Consider the following 20,611-nt stretch of genomic DNA (forward strand, 5'->3'; position numbering starts at 1 on the left):
ATGTTCAATGGCAAACTTCAGACGGTCCTGGACATGTGCTTTCTTCAGCAGAGGGACCTTGCGGGCACTGCAGGATTTCAATCCTTGTCAGCGTATTGTGTTACCAATTGTTTTCTTGGTGACTGTGGTCCCAGCTGCCTGGAGATCATTGACAAGATCCTGACGTGTAGTTCTGGGATGATTCCTCACTGTTCTCATGATCATTGACACTCCACGAGGTGAGATCTTGCATGGTGCACTAGACCTAGGGAGACTGACAGTTGTTTTGTGTTTCTTCCATTTGCGAATGATTGCACCAACTGTTGTCACCTTCTCACCAAGCTGCTTGCCAATAGTTTGGTAGCCCAGTCCAGCCTTGTGTAGGTCTACAATCTTGTCCCTGACATTCTTGGACAGCTCTTTGGTCTTTGCCATGGTGGAGAGTTTGGAATCTGATGGTTTGATTGCTCCTGTGGACAGTTGTCTTTTATACAGGTAACAAAATAAGATTAGCAGCACTCCCTTTAAGAGACTGCTTCTAATCTCAGCTTGTTACCTGTATGAAAGACACCAGGTAGCCAGAAATCCTGCTGAATGATAGGGGATCAAATACTTATTTCCCTCATGAACATGCAAATCAGTCATCATTTGTTAGACATGCATTTCTTTTGAATTTTTTGTTGCTCTTCTGTCTCTCAGTGTTACAATACACCAAACATTCGATTTTTAGACTGATCATTTCCTTGTGAGTGGGCAAACATTCAAAATCAGCAGGAGATCAAACACTTATTTCCTTCACTATATATTGTATTCTATTTAATTCTGTTTGACTCTTTTCTATTCTTTAAATTTGCATTTCGGCTGCTATATGCCATTCTGTCTTCTATCCTCTCTTTTCCATTCCCTCTTCTTTTCCATTCCCTCCTCCATTATCTTCCTTTATTTTCTACTCCTTTATTATTATCTATTCTATTTTTTTCGGTTTTATTCTATTCTATTTTTTGAAATTCGAATTTTGGAAGGTGGCTACATTCTATTTTTGATTCCATTATTTTCTATTTTAGTTTTTTTTTTATTCTGCTCCGTTTCACTCTATTCTTTTCTATTCCCTTATTTTCTATTCTATTTTATGCTATTTTCTTTTCTATTCAATTCTATTACTTTATTTTCTATTCCATTGTATTCTTTTTTTAATCTATTGTCTTAGTTCATTAAAATTTTGTTTTATTTTGTATTTTGTTCTGTTTTACTCTGCTATTCTTTATAATATATTCTATTCTTTTCAATTTTGTTCTATTATTTTCTATTCTATTACTTTGTTTTCTATTGTATTTTATTATATTGTTGTTTTTTAACTCAATTTAGTTTTCAAATTCATTTTCTAACTCGATTCAAATTTAATTCAAATTCGAATTTTGGATGAAATTCCGTTTCATTATTTCTGATTAGTTTAAAATTATTAATATTTTAATTAGGAAATTTGGATACATCTTAATTTCCAAATAAATTTTGAATCGTAATTAAACAAATCGCACATCTAGTGGATTAGAACACCTGTTAGGTTTTAATTTTTGTCTGTGCTCCTGTTAGGGAGACTTACCCTCTCTATGTGTCCTGCTTACCATCATTATCGAAAGTGAAAGTAAAAGAAAATCCCAAATTTTGGGTTGACATCAGAACAGTAATACAGGGTGAATCACCAATAGGGACACTAGTTCCGGTGACCTGGGGGTCCTCAACGTATTCCCTTACTTTGCAGAGATTTTCTCACTTTCTGTTTTGACTATGGGACAGGACATGAAAGTAAATCTCCCCAATGGGACACAGATAGCAAAAAAATATACTGACAGGGGTTATAGCCCTCTCTTACTCTATCCAAAATGAAAAAAAAAACCGTCTATAGTTGTACTTTAATACCCCCTAATTAGCAAGCTTTTTTTTTTTTTTTTAACTCATGCGGCATTAAGGCACCCTATTCATTTATTTTAAATAGGCTGTCAATGCAAAAAAAACACCTGCACAATTTTTTGTCAATGCAGCACCCCACAATACACAGTAATTATATTAGAGCAGACCCTGTGCTCCAAAGTAAGGTCCACAATCATATATTCATTCCCACATTGTATTCCAGTTATTTCTGGCCTTCTCCTATTAATCTGAATGATCTTTAACTTTATAAATATACTTTGTGAAGATCTTCACATACTTAAATTTCTTGAATTCGGGGACACATTTACTGTCCTGTGGGTGGCCAGTGCTGTGTCACACATTTCACAGAGTCTGCCTTCTGAACTACAGACAAGCTGAGAGGAGGGGTTTCAGAAGGCGGAGTCAGTACAGGAACCACTGCATGCAGATAGCAGGGTACCATGGGATATGTAGTCCTTTGAAATGGAAAGCAGGAAGTTTATGAATGAGTTGACCAGCAGACAGGGAGCATTTTTCAAGTAAGATCTTTGCATTGTCAACTGTAACCATTGTTTGTATTGTTATTCAAATGCTAATGTTATAAATTTATATATATATATATATATATATATATATATATATATATATATACAGTTGCAAGAAAAAGTATGTGAACCCCTTGGGATTACGTGGAGTTTTGCATGAATTGGGCATAAAATGTGCTCTGAACGTCATCTAAGTCACAACAATAGAAGAACACAGTCTGCTGAACATAATACTACAAAAACATTAGATGTTGCCATGGTTTAATTGCACATAACATGTAAACATTCACAGTGCAGGGAGGAAAAAGTATGTGAGGCCCTAGCTTAATGACTTCTCCCAGAGCTAATTGGAGCCAGGAGTGAGCCAACCTTGACTCCAATCAGTGTGATGATATTGGATGTGTTGCTGACAGCTGTCCTGCCCTTAAAAAACACACACCTGTTTTAGGTTTACTGGTTTCAAGAAGCACTGTCTGATGTGAACCATGCCTCGCAGAAAAGAGCTCTCAGAAGACCTACCATCAAGAATTGTTGACTTGCATGAAGCTGGAAAGGGTTACAAAAGTATCTCCAAAAGCCTTGATGTTCATGTGTCCACGGTAAGACAGACTGTCTACAAATGGAGAAAGTTTAGCACTGTTGCTACTCTCCCTAGGCGTGGTCGTCCTGTAAAAATGACTGCAAGAGCACAGCGCAGAATGCTGCATGAGGTAAAGAAGAATCCCAGAGTGTCAGCTAAAGACCTACAGAAATCTCTGGCACATGCTAACATTTTTGTTGACACATCTACAATAGGGAAAACATTAAACAAGAATGGAGTACATGGGAGGACATCACGGAGGAAGCCATTGCTGTCCAAAAAGAATATTGCAGCACGTTTGAAGTTTGCAAAAGAGCACCTGGATGTTCCACAGCACTACTGGCAAAATATCCTGTGGACAGATGAAACCAAGATTGAGTTGTTTGGGAAGAACACACAACACTATGTGTGGAGAAAAAAAGGCACAGCACACCAACATCAAAACCTCATCCCCACTGTAAAACATGGCGGAGGGAGCATCATGGTTTGGGGCTGCTTTGCTGCCTCAGGGCCTGGACGGATTGTTGTCATTGATGGGAAAATGAATTCCAGAGTTTATCAAGACATTTTGCAGGAAAACGTACAACTGTCTGTCCGCCAACTGAAGCTCCGCAGAGGATGGGTGATGCAACAGGACAATGACCCAAAGCATACAAGTAATTCAACAAAACAATGGCTGCAACAGCACAGAATACGCCTTCTGGAGTGGCCCAGTCAGAGTCCTGACCTCAACCCCATTGAAATGCTGTGGCATGACCTTAAGAGCGATTCACACCAGACATCCCAAGAATATTGCTACACTGAAACAGTTTTGTGAAGAGGAGTGGTCCAAAATTACTCCAGATCATTGTGCGGGTCTGATCTGCAACTTCAGGAAACGTTTGGTTGAGGTTATTGCTGCCAAAGGAGGGTCAACCAGGTATTAAGTCCAAAGGTTCACATACTTTTTCTTCCCTGCACTGTGAATGTTTACATGTTATGTGCAATTAAACCATGGCAACATCTAATGTTTGTGTAGTATTATGTTCAGCAGACTGTGTTCTTCTATTGTTGTGACTTAGATGACGTTCAGAGCACATTTTATGCCCAATTCATGCAAAACTCCACGTAATCCCAAGGGGTTCACATACTTTTTCTTGCAACTGTATATATATACACACACACACATACATACATATATATATATATATATATACACATACACACATACACACACACAGTGAACATAGATCTCCTTTAGGCATATTCAATTGCTGCAGAAAAGTTAAAAAAAAGGCTGTGAGCAAAGGAAAAAAGACAAAAGTTACTTGACCTCCAGTTTCCATAATGCAGGGGGTGACATTGCCATCCTTCTTGTTAGATCCTGGAAGGAGCAGTTACTTCTGCAATGCGATTCATGGTACATTTTGTTTTCCGGGATCTAGCTGGAACATGGCGATGTCACCTTCATTTTAGCACTGTAGGTGGAAGCCCCTTATAGGTCATATATTTGGAACTTCCAGGATGCTACTTAGATTTCGTTGTTCATCCATTTTTAGTATAAATACACTTCAGTGTGTAGTTTGAATTTTGATAATACATAAAATGAGTTGCCTACCTGACCCCAGAAAGAGGACATTGATTCGAATATGTCATACACAATGTGAAGCAGCCTTTGGAAATCAGGATCTTCATAGCTGTATCTGTCACCAAAGATTATGGAGCACATGATATTAGCAGACACTTGGCTGCAGTACATTGTGGGGTTAAAGGGTACACCTGGAAAAAGAAAACAGCTACCAGTTAACACATGTTTAGCATTACCCCCTCAGAGGCTGCTGGGTAATTTTCGGGTTCCCCGTCTTTCTTCTTGGGGTTCACAGACTCTCTGGACAGGGATATCCTGGACAAGCCCCCACATGTAGCGGGCTGTGTTTTTGGAAGAAGTGCAGGGACTTCTTCCCTGCGTGTCACGGGGCACGGTACTCCATTCAAATGAATGGGCTCTTGTGCCCATGCAAAACGCGGCCCACACGGCCGTATATATGTGAAACGGGGCTTATAAAGCACAACCTTCAGACCTGAAATACAGGTGAAAACATTTTCTTTGATTGCTGAGTGCTGTCCTGATATACACTGAAAATATATTTGATACATATTATTCATTTACTAATTATTCATATCTTTTACTAAATCAGTGTTTCTCAACTCCAGTCCTCATGGACCCCCAACAGGTCATGTTTTCAGGATTTCCCTCAGATGAAACAGCTGTGGTAATTACTAAGGCAGTGAAACTGATCAAATCACCTGTGCAAAATAATGGAAATCCTGAAAACATGACCTGTTGGGGGTCCATGAGGACTGGAGTTGAGAAACACTGTACTAAATGTTCATTCATAATATCCTACAGTCCCCTTAGTGGCTATGTACAAGGGCTGTACCAAAACTAAAAGCAGTAATAAGTAAAGTGGGCATACATTTTTTATTAACTTACATACCAGGGGTGGACTGACCATTTGGAAACTCGGGCATTACCCGAGGGCCTGGGGTCAGTAGGGGGCCCCATGAGATGCCCCTGGTACCTTTTTCATAGGCTTTTTTGAGTTTGGGCAAGGACACAGGGGCCCCATGATCTCCTATTGCCCGGGGGCCCCATGAGTTGTCAGTCCGCCCCTGTTACATACTGTAGGTCATACATATTTCACATGTGGGTAAAGTAACTCTTCCTCTATAGTGCTTCTTTTTCATTGCAGGCAAATAATGGATTTCAAGCAGATGCAATGTGCTGCCATTCAGTTCTTGACGAAGGAAGGGGTGCAGGCTGTCAAACATCCATGGAAGTCTACAGAATGTTTATGGAGATTTCGCAATTGACAAGTGTCACCGATGACAAGACATTGCTCCTCAATGGTGTCATGTTCGTAAACATTCTGTAGCCTTCTATAGATGTTGGACAGTCAGCACCTCTCCTTCATCAAGAACTCAATAATAGCACATTGCTTCTGCTTGAAAGCCATTATTTAGCTGCAATGAAAAAATTATATTAAACTAATAAAATTGGTAACATTTTTTATCCTATCCGCAGCTTGTAATTGTGGTCAAGCTGTGTAGAATTTATCCAGTGGTTTCTATGTTAAGATTAACATACCATGGGTTCCTTTAAGGGCCTCCACCAGACTTTTAGCTTCCTCTTGAATTCGTTCCTCAATGCTTCTTTTACCCACACCAAAGGTTCTCAGAGTCTGAACTGAGAAACGACGGAGCTGCTTCCAACGCTCACCATTACTCAATACTATACCTGAAAGAAATATTAAAAATGATGTTCCAAAAGTCTAATAGGCACTACAATCAACCCCAATGAACAGGTCATGCCTATGGATACTTTAAAAGAGTGATGACAGTAACAATTGTTTTTCCAATAGAGAAGATTGGGTTCAAGAATTGTACTGGAGCTCAAGGTAGTTAAGAACCTCAATGAAGCTGGGAACAGGTGATAGACCTCAGACAGTATATCAAGCATACCTCCCAACTTAATAAACAGGGACATCTTTTAGCACACAGTATGTAGACAAAGGAAATGTCCCTGCCATGGCCCTGGTTAAACAGACCACAAAGATCTAATATGCAGGAAATTACTGGTTAAACCACACAAACAGATTCATTGAAATTTGTTACTACTGTGATTTAGAAATTCAGACACTTGTTCTGTGAATGAGTGCCTACAAGTCCCATCAGCCTTAGCAGCTGTGGGCTTGCAGTTTTTGTTAAGCACTGTGGTAGTTCATTGAAGCTTCCTGTCAGTATATCTGTTTTACCGTACATCCCATACATCCCGTACATCCCATACATCCTGTGCGACAAGTATATATTCTGACAAGTTTGCAGGAGACCTGCATGGCATCAGCGATCTACTGATCGCTGGAGCAATGCTTTCCAGGCTGCTTTGGACAAAAATAATAAAAGCACATTTTTTTACCTGCAAAAAAAAAAAAAAATGTGTATTTATTATTTTTGTCCAAAGGGTGAACTTATCCTTCAAAGAGTCGTGAAATTGGTGATGACAGTAGAATAACAAGCCCAGCTGGGTGTTATTGTCTGAGCTGGCTGTGCCGTATTTATTGTAGCAGCTTCTAGTGAGCTAGCAATTCACTTCAAGGGTGTGGAGTGGATATGCACTAGAAGATTTAATCATCACAGTGGTGGCGACATGTATTTCTTCTATAGTTTATTGAATGCATGCCTTTTTCATGTAATATGTTACAAAAGGTGTAATATTTCTTTAACCACTTGCCCCCTAGAGGATTTACCCCCCTTCCTGACCAGGCCATTTTTTGTGTTACGGAGCTGCATTACTTTAACTGACAATTGCGCGGTCATGCAATGCTGCACCCAAATTAAATTTATGTTCTTTTTTCCCCAAAAATAGAGATTTCTTTCAGTTGTATTTGATCGCCTGTGTGTTTTAAATTTTTTGCGCTATAAAAAAAAAAAGACTGACAATTTTGAGAAAAAATAATATTTTGGACTTTTTGCTATTAAACATGTCTAGTAACAAAATTTAAAAAAAAATCTACTTTTGTCATAAATTTAGTCCAAAATATATTCTGCTACAAAAATCCCAATACGTGTAAATTAATTGGTTTACGTGAAATCATAGCATTCGCGAATGGCAGTATATATAGGGGCTTTTTTTTTTTTTTTTTTAATGTTTACTAGTAATGGCGGTGATCAGTGACTTATAGTGGAACTGCGGCGGCGGGCATTCTGACACTGGGGGGGCTGACTTGGTGTCGTTGACACTGAGGGGTTTATTTACTAAAGCTGGAGAGTCCAAAATCAGACTGCCTTCTGCATAGAAACCAATCAGCTTCTAACCTCAGCTTGTTCAATGAAGCTTTGGCAATGAAACCTGGAAGCTGATTGGTTTATATGCAGAAGTGAGTCTGATTTTGCACTCTCCAGCTTTAGTAAATAAACCCCTGACTGTCCACAGTGACACCAATACAGTGATCAGTGCTAATAAAAAAGTGGACACTGTACTAATGGCACTGGGCAGGAAGGGGTTAACATGTGGGGTGATAAAAGGGTGAACAGTGTGGTGTGTGTGCTTCACTGTAAGCACACTGCTTTGTATGGCTGTGCTGAGCACAACCATGCAAAGCAGTTTGCAGGAGCTGACAGGGGAGAGAACTGTTTTGTTTACTAACAGTTCTTACCCCCCATTGGAGATCCTCAGGACCCGGTGACTGAGAGCCGTGGCCGAGAATGGCGAGACACATGCGTGCCCCCTACCCGGGAATGCAAAATCATATATACATGTTCAGGGGCGGACTGACCATTTGGAAACTCAGGCACTGCCCGAGGACCCGGGGTCAGTAGGGGGCCCCATGAGATGCCCCTGGTACCTTTTTCATAGGCTTTTTTGAGTTTGGGCAAGGACACAGGGGCCCCATGATCCCCTATTGCCTGGGGGCCCCATGAGTTGTCAGTCCGCCCCTGTACACGTGATTTTGCGCACAGTTGCCACCCTGTAGCAGTATATCTGCTATGGGGCGACGGTAAAGAGTTTAAAGAGGCAGCAGGAGGATTTTCCCTTTCCCTGGATGTTACATATTAATCCCTTCCTGCCGACGGTATATATGGCCTCACTAAACTTGGCTTTTTTTAGTGGGGCCCTATACATGCAGGGGCGGACTGACAACTCATAGGGCCCCTGGGCAATAGGGGATCATGGGGCCCCTGTGTCCTTGCCCAAACTCAAAAAAGCCTATGAAAAAAGGTACCAGGGGCATCTCATGGGGCCCCCTGCTGGCCCCGGGCCCTCGGGCAGTGCCTGAGTTTTCAAATGGTCAGTTCACCCCTGTATACATGCCTACCTGTCTGTGCTAGGACTGTACTGCACAGCATTCTCCCAGAACAGAAAGAGGGCACTCACCCGGAGCCCCAAGTCCGGGACTCCTGGTTCTGGGTCACCTGATTGCTGTGATAGCCTGGCTATTACAGTGATCAGTCACTGTGAGCCTGCACCTGTGTTTACTTCCTCTTCTGAATGGAGAGATATGTATTGTATCTTCCTCTCCTTGCAGGAGACGAAGATGTAAATAAACAAAAAAGAGTGTAAAACAAAAAATTAAATAAAAATGATAAAAAATAAAGAAAAAATTGCTAGATTAAGGTTAGATCTAGATCAGTGGCAGGGTTAGTGTTAGGATCAAGGCGAGGTTCAAAGGTCAGGGTCAGTATATTTTTAGTAAGATTTAAAAAAAAAAAAATAAATTAGTATCAGTGTCAGTTTGTGTAAGTATTTTTTTTTAAATAAATATTTTATTCGTTTTCAATATTTCAACTTTACATCAATAAATTATCACCATATTCAAAAAAACATTTTCCTTTATACATTTCCCCCCATTCCCTACCTCTCCCCCCCAACCCACCCTTGTCCCTAACCCTTCCTAATTCTTTTTCCTTTAGCTCCCCGTTCCTCCTCCCTCCTTATTACTCTCAGGACTCGCTTTTCGTTCTCCCTTTCTACCTATCTCACTTTTCCCTACTTAATTATACATATTGTTTCTTCTCCTCATTCTCTATTTCACCCATTTCACCAAATGTATTTGATCTTTTTAAACTCATCCCATTTTTCCCTAAATCTCTCCATTTTATCTTCTTCCATCTGGTTCCTCCATCCTAGAACTATAATCTAACTTATTTATCCACTCTTATTTTTGGTGCCTCTTGTTCCTGCCAATATTTGGTTATCAATCCCTTTGCTGCAGTTATTAGATGGAATATCATCAGATTCTTATATTTTTCTACTGTGATCTCGGTTTTGTGAAATAAACATATGCCTTTCGAGATATTAAACCCAGTTATCTCCTGAATTTGCTTAAGTATTTCTTACCAATTCTCCTGTATTTTAGGACATTCCCACCATTTATGTGCCATTGTACCCTTAGTCCCGCATCCCCTCCAACAATTAGGTGATTTTTCTGCTTGTTGCTTATGTGCCACACTCTGTGTAATATACCACCTAGCTAAACATTTGTAATTCATTTCCACTACCTTCATATCTATAGCCCCATGTACTAATCTAAATATTTTCTTTTTCTCTTGCTCATCAAATGATATTCCGAGTTCCCTTTCCCATTTCTCCATATACAGAGGGGGAGTAGCTCCTGCTATTACAGGGAGGATTTTATAAAATTTGGGAAGTACCATGTTTCCGTAGCTTACTTGTACTAATCAGTTGATCAAATGGATTCAGATCCACCATTGTCCTTAGTGGCTTAGGGAGCACTGCAACAAAGTGTCTTAATTGAAAATATTGCCACTTGCCTAACATAAAAAAACACCTTATTTTTTTAACTCCTGAAAGGAGCATATTTCTCCTCCATTCATTATATTTTTTAACTGTGCATTGATATTTCATTATTCTCATTAGATTGGGTAATTTCAACCTAGGGTTGACCACATAAAATAGCATATCATTAGCATATGCTGCCACTTTATGTTCTGTCTCTCCTATTTGTATCCCTTTTATATCTAAACTATTTCTTATTGTTGCCAAAAGAGATTCTATAGATAAGACAAACAAGGAAGGTGAGAGCAGACACCCCCGTCTTGTCCCAGTATACATTTTGAAAAACTCTGATAACGAACCGTTGACCTTTACTGCTGCTGAGGGTTGACTATAGAGCTTTCCTATCCACTCTCTCATGTTGGAACCAATTCCCAAAACCTCTAACAAAGCTTCAGTCTACCCTATCAAAAGCCTTCTCTGCATCAAGTGATAAGATCAGTACGGGGCATTTTTCCCTCTTTTTTTGTATGAGGAATAATGATCTTAGCCCATTGTCTCTTCCTTCCCTCCCGGGGACGAATCCCACTTTGTCTAAATGAATCCATTCTGGCATTAAGTCTTATAAGTTGGTATCCATATATAACAGTGAGATAGGCCTGTAGCTAGCACATTGGGTCCCATCTTGCTGTATAATTGTAATATGCGCTTGCAATGACTCCTCCCTCATTTCCATTCCATTTCCTAGTGCATTCATATATAGACTCAATTTGGGAACTACTTGAGTAAATACATTTTTTCTATCTCACAGTATACCCATCTGATCCAGGGCTGCTCCCCACAACTGTACCCTTCAGTGCCTTTTGGATTTCCTCCTGTGTTATTGGTTTTTCTAGACATAATAAACGTTCTCCTCCAAATCTCAGTTTTCTCGCCTCTTTTAGAAACATCTGTCCCTTTTAAATATTTAGAGTTTACTTCATATAGTCGCTATCAGAATTCCCCTGATATATGCAGTATGTGCTTCCCACACCATGGTCATTAGAACTCCTCCAGTCTCATTTCTTTCAAAATATTGTGCTTTCTTTTTTAATTCTCAGTTCCGTCTCATGATCTTGGAGGAGTGTCTCATTTAGTTTTCATGTGTTTATCTTATTTTTCTCTCTTCCTCATAATAGCTTCATTATAATAGGTGCATGGTCCGATATTGTTATCACTTCTATGTTTAATTTAACCAACGACTCCAAAAGTCTGTGTGCCATCAATATATAATCTAGAGTATGTTGCATATACAGGAGAATAGAATGTATAGTCTCTGTCTCTAGGATGTTTAATTCTCCACACATCTATGAGTTGACACTGATATAACATTCTTCACATAGATTTCAGACATCTACCTCCGTCTCTCTGCACATGCGACATCGTGTCAGTCCGAGGGTCCATGCAAAAATTAAAATCACCTGCTACAAATAATTTGCCTGTTATAAAACCTTCTCAATATATTCTTCAGATAGGCCATTGGATTTCTATTGGGGCAGTAGATATTTGCCAATGTACATTCTATTTCCTGTAAACTCCCCCGCAGGAACAAATAGCGTCCCTCCGGATCCTTAAATTTAAATCTTAAATTTTTGGCTATACCAATTGCCACTCCTTTAGCATGCTTAGTTTGTCAATCTACATAGTACCAGGTTGGGTAATATCTAGAATATAACTTCACATTTGTTTCCTGTAATAAGTGGGCCTCCTGTAGAAACACTTCTACAGTAGATCGTTGTTGTAGTTCTCTATGAATCTTATGCCTCTTCCCCGGGGTATTCAGTCCCTTAACATTAGAAGTCATGAAATTACCTTCTTCATTTTCCATTTATTTTTTTTTCCTCCAACTAAATACTTCCCAACGAGAGTGCCATTATCCATTCAAAGGAAAACAAAGTTATCCCCTGCATAATTCTCCTTCCCCTTCCCTTCCCCTCAACCACCCACCCCATATCCCACCCCCACTCCCTATAGGCTTTTAGCTTGTCTTCGAATCATTGGTGGTCCTAGTACCACCATTGATTCTGAACTAGGGTGGATCTCTGACCACATACGCCCACCCTGACCTCGTTCCCAATCCCTAGGCTGCATGTGTATGCTACTTCCTGTTTCCCTAATCTCTTCTTAAAATGTTTACCCTATTTAGGAGGAGGAGAAGGAGAGGAGGAAAGGGAGGGGGAAGAGACACACGCAAAAAAAAAGTCCTCTACGGACTTCCAAGAATCACCCTCCTGATCCTCCTTTATCGCTGGTGCATTTTCCTTTTAGGAGTTGACTGCCAGTTCTCATTTTCTATTCCCCTATTCTCCTTTACCCCCTCTTCCCATCCTGGAATATCTATTTTCTGTAGTTCAAGTCTCTCACAGAAGTCTCTTAAGTCTTCTGGGAATCTCAGATTTGCAGAGCGACTGTTTCTCCATCCAACTGGCATGCTGGAAATCCCCCTTTGTATCATACGTTTTGTTTGCTCATCTGTTCCAGTAATGGTTTCAGAATTCTCCTTCTGGCCAGTGTTTCCAATGATATATCAGCAAAAAGCTTTAGATTTGCTTCTCCATATTTTATTACTGGTCTTCCTTTTGTCTTCTTCCATAGCTCTACTTTATCTTTGTAATGGTGGAATTGCACGGTCACATCTCTAGGGTTTTCACTCACACTTCCTTGGGGTCTTCCTATTCTATGCACTCTGTCAAATTTCAGGTGCTTTGTTGCTGATCTGTCTGTTAATATTAAACATTTTCCTTATTGTCTCCATCAAATCTTCTCCTTGTGAAATCTCAGGTAAACCCCGTATCCTAAGATTACTTCTATCTCTGTTTTCCTTCCAGTTTATATAGCAGACTGCTTTGCCTCTTTTGCATGTCTTCCGTCTGTTTTTCTAACTTTGTTATTATTTGGGCGTTTATCCAGTTTTACCTCAGTCTCCTCCACTCATCTCCTGTTTTATAGATCGTTCCAGTTTCATAAACATCTCTGCCATATCAGATTTAGTAGGCATCTGTAAGGTCCTCTCTCACTCTTCAGGATTTTCTATGACCAACTCATTTTCTATATCTTCATCTTCTACACTTTGACTAATATTGTATACTCCCATAGACAACAATCTGGAGCGATCGCCATTGTTGTTTTCCATCTCTCATCTCCTGCTCACTCCTTGTTGTTTCACTGGGGTTTGACCCTCAAAGTTTTTCTCTTGTGAGGGCATATATTTTATAATTGAACTTGTTTGAGATGTATTTGACCCTCCCCCTTTTGCAGCTTTGCTTTTCATGGTGTTAATATATTTTATTTTTTGCCTTGTATATTTGCAGGGCAAGAGGGTTACTTCTACAGAATAAACCCCTGCCAAAACCTTACTACTGGGGGACAGTGGGAAGAATGCCCCTTAGATTGGCAGTCAATGAGAAGGCCCTTTTTACAGTGGTGGTCACAATGCCCATTACTGAAAGTTAAGAATGTAGCACTACCCCCTTAGGAGTTGCTGAAGATTTGGGTCCCCTTATAGTCCTGCACAGCCAGGCAACACACATTTCTCACAGACTTGCATTCCAAAGACAGTAAACAGTCCTTGATTATTTTTTTTTTAAGTTTTATTAGGGGTATTGAACTTGGATGGGGTAGAGGATGCCCAAGGAAACTTCAACTGAGGACAACTTCCTGGAAACTATATAGGTCTCTTTACAGCAAAGTCTGTTCTTGGAGAACTCTCCAACCTCTCCTGGTGTACCACCCCAGATAAATCTTTCATCAGCTGTCTGGAGGAATCCGTGGGCAAAAGGATCCAAAGCTGCCACTTTAAATGTAACAGTCCCAAGTGTTGAGCTAGTTAGGTTTCCAACCAGAATGCCCTCTCCCCTTGTTTTGCCCTGGGGGTGTAGGAATACTCACCTAGTCCTTTCATGTGAGCGATTTTGTGGCTGCCTTCAGGCCTTCTGCTGGGCTGGCTCCTTCCCTGGCTCCACAGATGGTCCTCCCTGTGGGGACTGGTGGAACTGAGTGATCCTCCTTTCCAGGTTCCAGCCCGTAGGTAAGCCCCTTCCCACTGGGCCCCATTCCAGGCTCCTGCATCTCAGCTTTCCTCACTTCTTCCACCCAAGCTCTCCTTCATACTTGAGGGCTGCCCTGACCCCACCCCAATTCTCCTGCCTGGAGATTTGTCAGGATCCCTTAAGCATGCAGATCAGTCCCTCCTCATCCCCGCCCACGCCTTCTAGAATCCAGTTTCTAGAGCAGGGGAGGTATCAAGGAACTGATCTGCAGATCTAAAATTGACCCTCTGACTCAGCCCAGGCTGCTACTCAGCCTTTCTAGCTAAAAAAAAAACAAAAAACAAAAAAACTAGCTAGCTCCCCCTAGTTAACTAGAGCTGTGGTACAAAAAGATTGGTGATGTGCTGCTGGCTCTGCTAAGTGGCATTGGACAAGGAACTATCCAGGCATCTTAAGATGGGAAGTTTATCAGCCACAGCTCATGAAACCCCTAGCAACCTCTGGGGGAAGCTAGATAGCTGATCTAAGAAGTTTGTAAAGCCATTTTTTTGGTTTCCATTACAGACTGAGCTTATCAATTTAAGGTTCTGAAATATAAGCTCTATTTTGCTTAGAGAAATGATTGTACTTATTAAATATTACATCATACAGAATGTATGGGCCCCCCCTCCCCGAGAAGGAAAGGGGGCCAGGAGACCTTGCGGCAGACCCGAGAAGAGGAGGATCCGGGGCTGCTCTGTGCAAAACCATTACACAGAGCAGATAAGTATGACTTGTTATTTTTAGAAAAATGAAGCCTTTAGTGGTAAAACTATGTGGAATAAACTGCTGTGTCTTATTGAAGAGTTGAGGTTCCTGCAGAAGTGACAAAACTGGCCAGGTGAACCAAGGTCTAAAGGAAGTATGTCAATCCATATATAAGCTGTTTTACCAACTAAAGAGTATATATTTCTGCAAAGGCAGTCCTAAGATTTTCAGCCTTACTGGCAAGGCTTTTCTCTACTGCAGTTATGGAACACAGCATGGCCTCTTCTCAACCCTCAGCCTGCAATTGGACAATGAAGGAACAGCAGCACAAAGATAATCACTGTGCACCCACCTTCTACCAGCATGCGGTTTGTCAGCACATGTACATGTACTTCCTCTCCCTTTTCCAGCTTGAGGGCTTAGAATTCAGTTTTAAAGTGTTTGCAAACCTTTTTTTTTTTTAGTTAAAATTAATGAACGGCTAAAGTGCCTACCACCTAGAAGTTTTTTTTTTCTTGTGCAGCCAGTGCCCACTGGGGAGGCTTTCTTTCTCTTCCTGTCCTGGAGCTACAATGGCAATCACTCAAAAGTGAACAGAATTCCCATCTTAGAGTTGTCCTAGTAGTAGGTTTTCCAGTTCGAGGATTTTCCTCATGTCCTGCTCTGGTAACAATTCTAAAATGTTTCATTTCCTTGCACTTTCTATCTAGGTGAAAATGGTCATCAGGACAAATAGGTCAATCTACCTAGTGGGCACACAAACAATGAAAAACTGACAAAGTCTACTCTACAGAAAGCCTTTTCTACTATCTGAAAAAACAAACAAAACACAACAAACAAAAAAACACGACAAACAAAAAAGAAAAGACACAAAGCCCCCCCCCAAAAAAAAAAAAAAATACACATACAAAAAAACAACAAACAGAATCAAAAATTATTCCCCCAGTGACCCAATAATTGGTAAGCCCATTCTTTTATTCCGGACTAAGATCCCAGCATTTTTCTGAATGTTTCCTTAACGTTCCGTAAAGCTCATCTAAACCCAAAAACAAAAAGTTATATATTTCAGGTAGCCTGTCCTTAAATGTGGTGTCTACATTAGTTTTCTTTGATAGAACAATTTTCTTTTATTTTCACCTGGTAATCAAAACACATTTCCAGTAACAAGTGCAAGGATGGCAATTCCCCCACTCTCTTGAGTATATGGACAACAAAAACAATATGACTATGAAACCCCACCCCTCTTCTACTGTCCATTTTATAGAAGGGCTTGGTTCTGTAGTTCTAAAAAAAAAAAAAATGATTGACTTGATAACAGTCAGTACAGGCAGAGAGCACAGGAATGTATCTGCTACCAACGTCTCCAGAAATATCAATGGGTATTTTTTGGACTTGTCAAACAATGCTATAAAAAAAAAAGTTTTAAATTATATATTCAACAGACGAAAAGAAAAAGAAGTTTCTTTTAGGGCTTACATACACTGTCATGAACAAAATGCTCACTTTAAATACCTGACCTAAATTGGGGATCTGTATCTGAACATCAGGAACATCTGGTTACCCCAAAAAATATTTGTTTGTGGAGTTTTTTTTAATCGCAGTGAGACATTTTGTTCATAAATATAGTTGATGACATGGTATAACCTAAAAGAAGTAATGCCAGCTAGTGCTGAAAGTAGCTGTGACATGACTTACCATGACCTTTGAAATATTGCTCTACAGAAGGCATTAGACCTCTCGTTCCAAACACATCACCTTGGTCAACCAGAGCTTCTTTTACAGCATCGTAGCCACACAGGACAACGACTCTCCGCGGACCAAGATATATAGTATATACGTCCCCATAATTCTCCTTGATCTAAAATGCAAAAGACATTTTACATGTGACACACTACCAATGGAATATTTTATTTTGAAATCGGGAGGACTGGGAACCTTTGTCCTGTAAGGCAAATACAACTGAATTTCCTTTTCGTTGTAGGGGCAATTTCATGTGGGCCAATGAGAGAGCACTACATAAAGTCTGCTGTGGTGCTGCAGTGATTGGAGTCATGGATGTATTGTATATTGGAACATGAATATATATATATATATATATATATATATATATATATACACACACACATACATATATATATATATACATACATACATACACACACATACATACACACACACACATGCTTCTTCATTTATATAAAATACTTCATAAAATACCATGCTCCACAAATAAACCTTATCACTCCAAAGTAATATTAAAGTCTTATATGTTTTTTAAATTAAAAAAAACAAACATTGCAATACTTACATGCTCTGTGCAAGGGTTTTGCAGTGAGCAGCCCTGATCCTCCTCTTCCCGTGTCCCCTGCCAGCGGTTCGATCTCCTCCCCTGCCGAGTGCCCCCATAGCAAGCTGCTTCCTATGGTGGCACTCATGCATTCTCGCTCAAGAGCCCCACTCTGTCCATAAGACACACAGTATGGGACTTGGCCCCACCCCTGCTCCCTCTTCACTGGCTGTGACTGACAGCAGTGGGAGTCATTGGCCCCCACTGCTGTCTCTGAGCCACTGAGGAGGCAGAGAGCCAGGAAACAGCCACTCATGCACATCGCTGGATTGAGATCAGGCTTAGGTAAATATTAGGAGGGGTGAGGGGACTGTGGGGTCAGGGCTGCATACTGAAGGGTTTTACAGTCATGCATAGAATGCATAATGGTAAAAAATCTTCAGGTTTTACAACTAATAACTATTGAGCACAGCATATGTCACACTTTTGCATTCTTCCAGTATTGCCTTTCTTTGCATTTCTCTGCAATTGATCACATAAAATTGCACAGTTTGGACAAGACTAGCTTTGATGTCCTCTAATACAATGGGAAATAGATACTATTATGGTATATGTGTGCAATATAAACTAATGGCAGAGTAAATACACATTTTTAGCTGTTCCCATTGTTTTAGAGGAACACTTGTCAAACACAGAACCCAAGCTTAACTGTAATTCTGTCAATAAGAATCAGAGGCCTGAGCTTTTGATATACAGTAGTTGACCTATGATATTTGGGATAATATTACCATCTAGAGATTGTAGACAGAAATGCATCCCTCATAGAAATTGATGCTGGAACCCAATTTGAAAGGTTTATGCCCATGTGGGAATGGTTACCAAATACTCCGAGGTAATAAGTAAGCCGCACAAGCTGAAAAGACTCTGGCAAGGGAGAACACTAAACACCTGCCAAGATCAAGAACCTGTTTTTCCTGCAATTGCTTGAAATGTCTGTAGTCCTGTGTGGGTCTTGTGACTCTTGGTCACCCTATAGCAGCTAGAATCACAAGTATTCAGGCTCGGCATGCGCAGGTGTAATGCGTATGAAATGTTTTGGCCTTGGACCCTTTGTTTCTTGGGGAATTTTTACAATAAAGGATCGTTGCCCATATGCCAGAAGCATGAGAAATGATATTGACGTAATTTCTCTAGGCCAAGGGAAAATTACAGAGTCACAAGACATTAGAACGACTTAAGATAGATAAGCGTTGTTTGCGCAGTTTAAGAACTTGTTTGTGCACTTAAAAATGTTTACTTGTTTGAGAAGTTAGAAATCTTTAAGTTAAGAGTAGATAAGAAGTTGTTTGTGTAGAAAGAGATGTTTCATTAGGATTGGGGGTATAAGTTAAGGAGTTTTTTGTCCAGTAAAGTGGCTGGGTGTGACTCTTGTTACCTCATGGGACCTTTCAATGTTTTCTAAGTGACACTTCATGAAGTGGGAGTGCCGGTTTGGGAATGTTGCCAAGAAGAGGCTTTTACATGGTGGGACTAGAAGCCCTCCCATGCGAAAGGGGATGCTCTGACGCTGGGAGATTTGCCAACGCTGTATGGACTCATCGGTCTCGATCGTGTCCTAGGCTTCTCCACAATCTCCTGTGCGCTATGGTTCTGATGGGGTTTTTTCTTTCCTTTCTTCCTGTAGCTTTGCTAATGCATTAATTCTATGCTGTAACGCTGTCAAAAATGTGTTTATTTCATGCTGTGATACTCACATTACTATTAATGTGTGTTATTATGTAGATTGGAACAACCATCAGATATATCCTCCTGTGTGTTGCGTGATAATAAAAGTGAAAGTTTTGACAGTACAAGAATATTGCAGTTGGATTCTGTTATTTCTTGGGGTGCTGAGTGAATGCTGCATGCCAGGGCAGGTGTACACTTGGTAGAGTGTCTCTTACATGCTTAGAATAATGGTGTAAGTGCTGGCTAAAACGTACCTGTGTATTGCGTGTGTGATTTGCTCTTGGTTCTTGTGTCCAGCCTTGCATTACAGCAGGTGAAATAATTCTATAGGTTTCTGTTACAATAGCACTGATAAGTACTTTCATGTGTGCATGTTCATAGGGAGTGTGCAGCAAAGTAATCAGACCCCGCCCGCAGCCCAGTACAGACATTGGCCACAACTCAGCATCAGGTCCCGCTCACAGCCAGACACCAGGCTTGCCCACGTCATGGTGTCAGGCATCTTCAATAATGTACCTGTACATTGGAAGCGGATTCCTAGTTGGGGGCACAGTACTTCCCTGAGATTGGACACAGATTCTGGCCAATGATTCATGAACGGGACCTGCTAATTGGCTGCGTTAAATTACAGCCCAGAGCTGACAAACACAGGGCTCTGAACAAAGAAAAAAAAATAAAATCACTGTTTCTTTCACCTGCAAAGGGAAAAGAAACAAATTGATTTGTAGTGAAAAGCAGCACATACTACACACATTAACACTTGTTAGGCACACAGTTAACCCCTTGATTAACCCAAGATGTTAACCCCCTCCCAGCCAGTGTGATTAGTACAGTGACAGTGTATATTATTAGCACTAATCACTATATTTGTGTCAGTTAGTTCCCACAAAGTGTCAGATTTCACGCCACGCTACCAAAGTCCCACTAATTATATATAAATATATATACATATATACACACACACACACACACACATACATATACACACACACACAAACATACACACACACACACACATACATACAGGGGTTAAAATTTTGAGTCCAGACCTACTAGCCAGGCACAAACCTTACCCATGTCCCCCAAGGTGGTGGAAAGCGGGCCTCATGTCCCCCAAGGCGGTGGAAAGGGTGTCTCCTCTCAGCGCAGGAGAGCGGACCTCTCCTGCACGTGTCCCCTCAGCGACGCTGCCACTGTAATGGCGATGCTGTGAAATCCTGAAGTTGTATACCAGAACTCGGCTTCACAATGAGGCGCTTGGAGCACATGTGCAGTCGCTCCATGCTTCTTCATCTGTACTCGCCACAGAGGAATTTCTCCTCGCATTTGGCGAGCGGCTTTTTCAAGTCCTGTATATATATATATATATATATATATATATATATATATATACACACATATACATATACACACATATACATATATTCATATATACACACACACACACACACACACACATATATACACACATACCACACACACACACACACACGTGAAACTCGAAGAATTAGAATTTTAGAATTTGCAGAATTATGA

At 40.5% G+C, this 20,611-nt stretch overlaps 1 protein-coding gene across 2 annotated transcripts in view; it reads right to left on the reverse strand.

The window, feature by feature from the left end:
* The window catches only part of LOC149445147 (cytochrome P450 2G1-like), a 57,526-nt gene that overhangs the window by 15,990 nt on the left and 20,925 nt on the right, over positions 1–20,611 (reverse strand). For both annotated transcript variants that reach the window (XM_089654203.1, XM_089654204.1), the window contains 3 exons: positions 16,756–16,918; positions 6,140–6,289; positions 4,610–4,770 (listed from right to left, as the gene is read on the reverse strand). In XM_089654203.1, the coding sequence (XP_089510329.1) occupies positions 4,610–4,770; positions 6,140–6,289; positions 16,756–16,918 (474 nt within the window). The remainder of the gene's footprint in view (positions 1–4,609; positions 4,771–6,139; positions 6,290–16,755; positions 16,919–20,611) is intronic.

Source organism: Staurois parvus, unplaced genomic scaffold, assembly GCF_062004578.1.
Source record: "Staurois parvus isolate SC_StPar_1 unplaced genomic scaffold, SC_StPar_1.0 ptg000746l, whole genome shotgun sequence".
NCBI lineage: Eukaryota > Metazoa > Chordata > Amphibia > Anura > Ranidae > Staurois > Staurois parvus.